The 4,147-nt window shown below is 36.3% G+C and overlaps 1 protein-coding gene across 2 annotated transcripts in view; it reads left to right on the top strand.

Moving 5' to 3' along the window:
• The window catches only part of TENM3 (teneurin transmembrane protein 3), a 120,028-nt gene that overhangs the window by 49,521 nt on the left and 66,360 nt on the right, over positions 1–4,147 (top strand). Inside the window, exon 9 of one of the 2 annotated variants that reach the window (XM_010136593.1) lies at positions 3,467–3,493. The exons of the other annotated variant lie outside the window; for it this stretch is intronic. Coding sequence (XP_010134895.1) covers positions 3,467–3,493 — 27 coding nt within the window. The remainder of the gene's footprint in view (positions 1–3,466; positions 3,494–4,147) is intronic. 2 annotated transcript variants of the gene reach the window in all.

The following is a 4,147-nucleotide window of genomic DNA, read 5'->3' as shown; positions in this document are numbered from 1 at the left end:
TCAGCGGCGGTGATATGTCTGCAGTTGTTTACTAATGCATGGTGGGATTGGCATACTGAATTGTGGGAGACGAGGAGAGTGAACAAAGCAGAGCTTGCTCGGAGAGAAGCAAAACAGCATTCTTTGTTGTTGATTCGTACTGAAACTATTTCTTCATCATCTTTTGTTGGTTTTTTTCTTCCTCCCTTTGCCTCTCTTCACTCTTTCTAATTCCTCCTGTTTTCTTTTAGAGGAGGAGGCTGTAATGCAGTAAGGGAGGGAGAAAGCTGATAGTATTAGTGGAGAGGAGACAAGGGTTCAGCTTCACACTTTAAAGGTGTAGGAAGCAGAAAACCTTAAAGGTAGTCTTTAATTTAGGCAGACCTCAATCAACGTGGTTTTCATCACATTCTTTTGTCTTTTTACTTCATATCTGGTAGTGCTATGGGGTCAAATTCTGCTCTTACAGCAAAGTAACTCATGACTCTTGTGGAGCTATATATACACTACAGAAAATCTGTGGCATGCTGTACCCTAGTGTACAGGTTACAAAGATTATGATGGGTGAAGACGTCTGGTGGAGGATAGTAATGTAAACTAATAGAAAGATGAATTTGCTCTACAGTATTTAGAAGCATGATACCATTATAATCTTTTATGACAGAATAATCAGAATAAAGCAGCATTATAAGTACCAATTAAGGAACATCAAATCAATGGGTATGTGACTCATGCTGATTTAAACAGGAGCTGATTGGGATAAATGGATTTAATGTGTACTTTTATTCTGTGGCTATTCTGTCATACCTGGAGGAAGTAGGATATTAATAATCTAGGGAAGATACTGACTTACATCTCTGATGGGAAACTAATGGGAGACATTAAATAAAAACGTGTAAGGGTTCTGACTGGTTATGAAATATGCCATGTTAAATGCGAATTTGCCTGACTGTTACCAGTTCTTTGTAAAATACATTTATCTTCCATGTATTTATATAAATATCCACACACATTGATAGCATCATTTACTTTTTATGTTGTGTGTATTCTGAATGCCACTCATATCTTCCTGGATTTTTACTATCCTAGAAAATCTACAAATTTTGTGTCTTCATTTTTGTTTTTCTTCATTCCATTTGGAGCTATATGAATTCCCTCCTGGAAATAATAGCAAGATTTTAAATTTCAATCTTAAACCCTGCAAGAAAACCCTTGTAGGTATATTGTCAGGTCTACCATTAGACTTTTTAAGAACTTAACATAAACCACATGTGCCAGATGTGTAAATATCTCTGCCAAGAAGCACCTGCTGAGATGCTTCATCCTACTGAATCGCTCCATAGAATTCTCTATGCAGAGTGGAAAAGGCTCGTATTTTGTACTTCCACGCAGATCTGGGTTCATTCCTGTTTCAGCTGCAGTGCCATGAAGATAAAGAAGCATGGCTAGTTCACTGCAAGGTTATACTATTTTTGGTCACTCTTTTTCTGCTCTTTGATTTTTCTAGGATACTGCACATTAACCAAACCAGTTTCTAACTTTTCTTAATGTCAACTGACCTTGAGTAAAAGGATGCTGGAAGGTAGAACTTGTTTTCTGAGCATTATAGTTTTATGGTCTGGAACTGACTTCTTGTAAGACTACTGAATACAAGAAATCTTAAAGAGCATTTTCTTAATCCTTTTTGGTTTTTAATGCAGATTGGTTTTCTGAAAGGAAATAGCATGTGGGGGCCTGGGATTGCAGGGAATATTTTCAGTTGCCTAGGAGGTTTTTTTATGTTCTGTTTTGTTACCTATCCCTACATTTGTAGAAGGTTTTAATGTTTCTCTGGTGGACAGATACATTCCCCAGACAGACCTAATTGCTTCCATTTTATGAAATAAAGCTTGATTTTTCCTCCATGCATACTGCACCATGTTCTAAGAGCAGCTGTGTAGGAGCACAGGGAATTATATTGGATGAGTAAAAGCAGAATTTGATCCACCCTGAAATGCAGCTGTATCACTTTTCTTTTTGTTTGTGGTTAATGTGAAAAGCTACTTAGTTTGTTGCTGCTGTTCTAGATGTTCTATAATCGATGTTTGCATCTTCTTACTTTGTCTCCCTTTAACATTACCATTATATGGGAAAAAAAATGAACTGTGCAGTGGACACCTAACACTTCCTGAAAGAGAGCAAGAGTAGAAAGTTTTAACCTCTTAGTTGTAGCAGTGACTGTAGCTTCTTCTGTGAGACTACGTATCTCATAACCTCCCTTCTTGGACTCAGGAAGATGTTTTTCTGTTTGTCCAAAACGGAGGAAAGAGCATGGTTGGAAATGCCTTACTTACCCATCCAATGCACACAGCTGAGGGATAATAGCAAGTGACAGTACTTGCCAGGCAGAAGCCATCATCCAGCAGGTATTTAGAAAATGTCAGATTTTGAAAGTAAGAGAGCTCTTGAGAGCTCTGTTGAGAGACCTTGTCCACAGGAAAAACAGAGGATTGAATCCAACATTGCTGACTCAGCTTGCTGTGACCCCACTGCAATGGTCTGTAATATCCCATCACTTTATGTGTAGGTGGCTGGGTTTGGTAGCCTGTGACAGACCTGTCCTACGTGGTTTTGCTCACAACTGCAGTCGATATCTGTGTCCTGAAAGTAAGGAGGGAACATATAAACCATCTCTTGCTGCTTCATGTATTAAAAGTAGGGCATGGTGCCCTAAGTCCATCTTGTGCTCTGTCTGTCATTCATCCATCTTTGTCTTTGAAATTTTAGGTGTCATAACTTACGAAAATAAAAGTCTTGCTATTCTTGGATAGACCATGTTATTTATTTGTATATATCCAAAGCCTAAGTTTAATTTTCACCTGTCTTTCCAAATGAAATGGATCGCTATGCTACTAACCCCACTGTTCTCTCTTGCACCCTGTATATACAATCTAACTTACTTTACATACTTGGTGTGTGTGCTTGGAAGAATAGCTGAATTGAAAGAGAAGGAAAGTATTCCTCCTCAAAATTCTGTTAATCCAGTCGGAATTAAGATAGTGTGCTGGTTATGCTGTCAGAGTCATACATGACCTGGAAATCAAAGATCTGCCTGTATGGTCAGTGTTTCAAAGGTCATAAATGAAGTAATTACTCTTTTGTTGTGTTGAAAATCGAATTTTTTAACTAGCTTTGATTGTATTTTTGTTATACATAAAAGTCAAAGCATGTGAAGAGAAGTCAGAATAAAAATGTAGTCTCAGAAAGGTAGCATCTCTTTCTTCTGCAGGCCTCCTTTCAAAAATAGTTTCATTGAATCATGATGATGTTTGCTGAAAGGAGACCTTCTTGCATTTTTAAAAGCTTTGAAATACATTTTCATTTTGTAATGTAAGACCTCTCATGTCAGGTGCACCTGCTTGATTTGCATGTGAATTCTGAACAATTCTTGTTTTATGTGACACTTCTGAAATGTCTGTCTGTTTTTTTTTTCTTTTTAATTCTCAAGCTCACTATTTGGATAAGATAGTGAAAGGTACTGTATATTTGCTCTTTGATGACATGCCTTTACCTACTCATACATTTTTGATATGAATATGTAGTTAAAGATGTACTAGTCTGGGCAAAAGAATCTTCTCTTACATACATTCCATGGATTGTAGATTTAATTCATATGACTCTCATCTCAAATTAAAAATTAAATCTTGCTTATGTTGTATAATAACTCTTTATTAGTAATTATACATTTATATACAAACTGTGTACCTGTGTTAGATTCTGTTTGAACCAAAAACTGAAGATAGTATTCATTTGCTGTTTGGTGCTTTTTTCTTTGTTAGTTTTGTCATTGGACACCTACAAAACTGTGAATATTTAGGAAACAAAGCGAAGTGGTACGCTTGTCACAGAGCAGGTGTCATTAAAGAAAAGGTTAATTATAGATATGGGTGTGTTTATATGTAGACAGATCAATAAAATACCCCAAGCTTTTAAGCTTTTGTTTATCTGAATGTAGAAAATCTATGGGAAATTATGACTTGTATTTTGTATGAAGCTAGAAAAAGAGCTTGTATACTCCATGCAATATTTTCAATGACAAGGTTCAAGGATGCAAAAGCCTAAAATGAAACAGCAAATATTCTTGTATCTTCAGTTATGGTGAAAAATTTATTTAGAAAAATGTTTAAAG

This window comes from Buceros rhinoceros, unplaced genomic scaffold (assembly GCF_000710305.1).
Source record: "Buceros rhinoceros silvestris isolate BGI_N320 unplaced genomic scaffold, ASM71030v1 scaffold6810, whole genome shotgun sequence".
Lineage (NCBI taxonomy): Eukaryota > Metazoa > Chordata > Aves > Bucerotiformes > Bucerotidae > Buceros > Buceros rhinoceros.
Note: the sequence above shows the minus strand (reverse complement) of the source record. Positions and strands in the feature narration are given on the sequence as shown.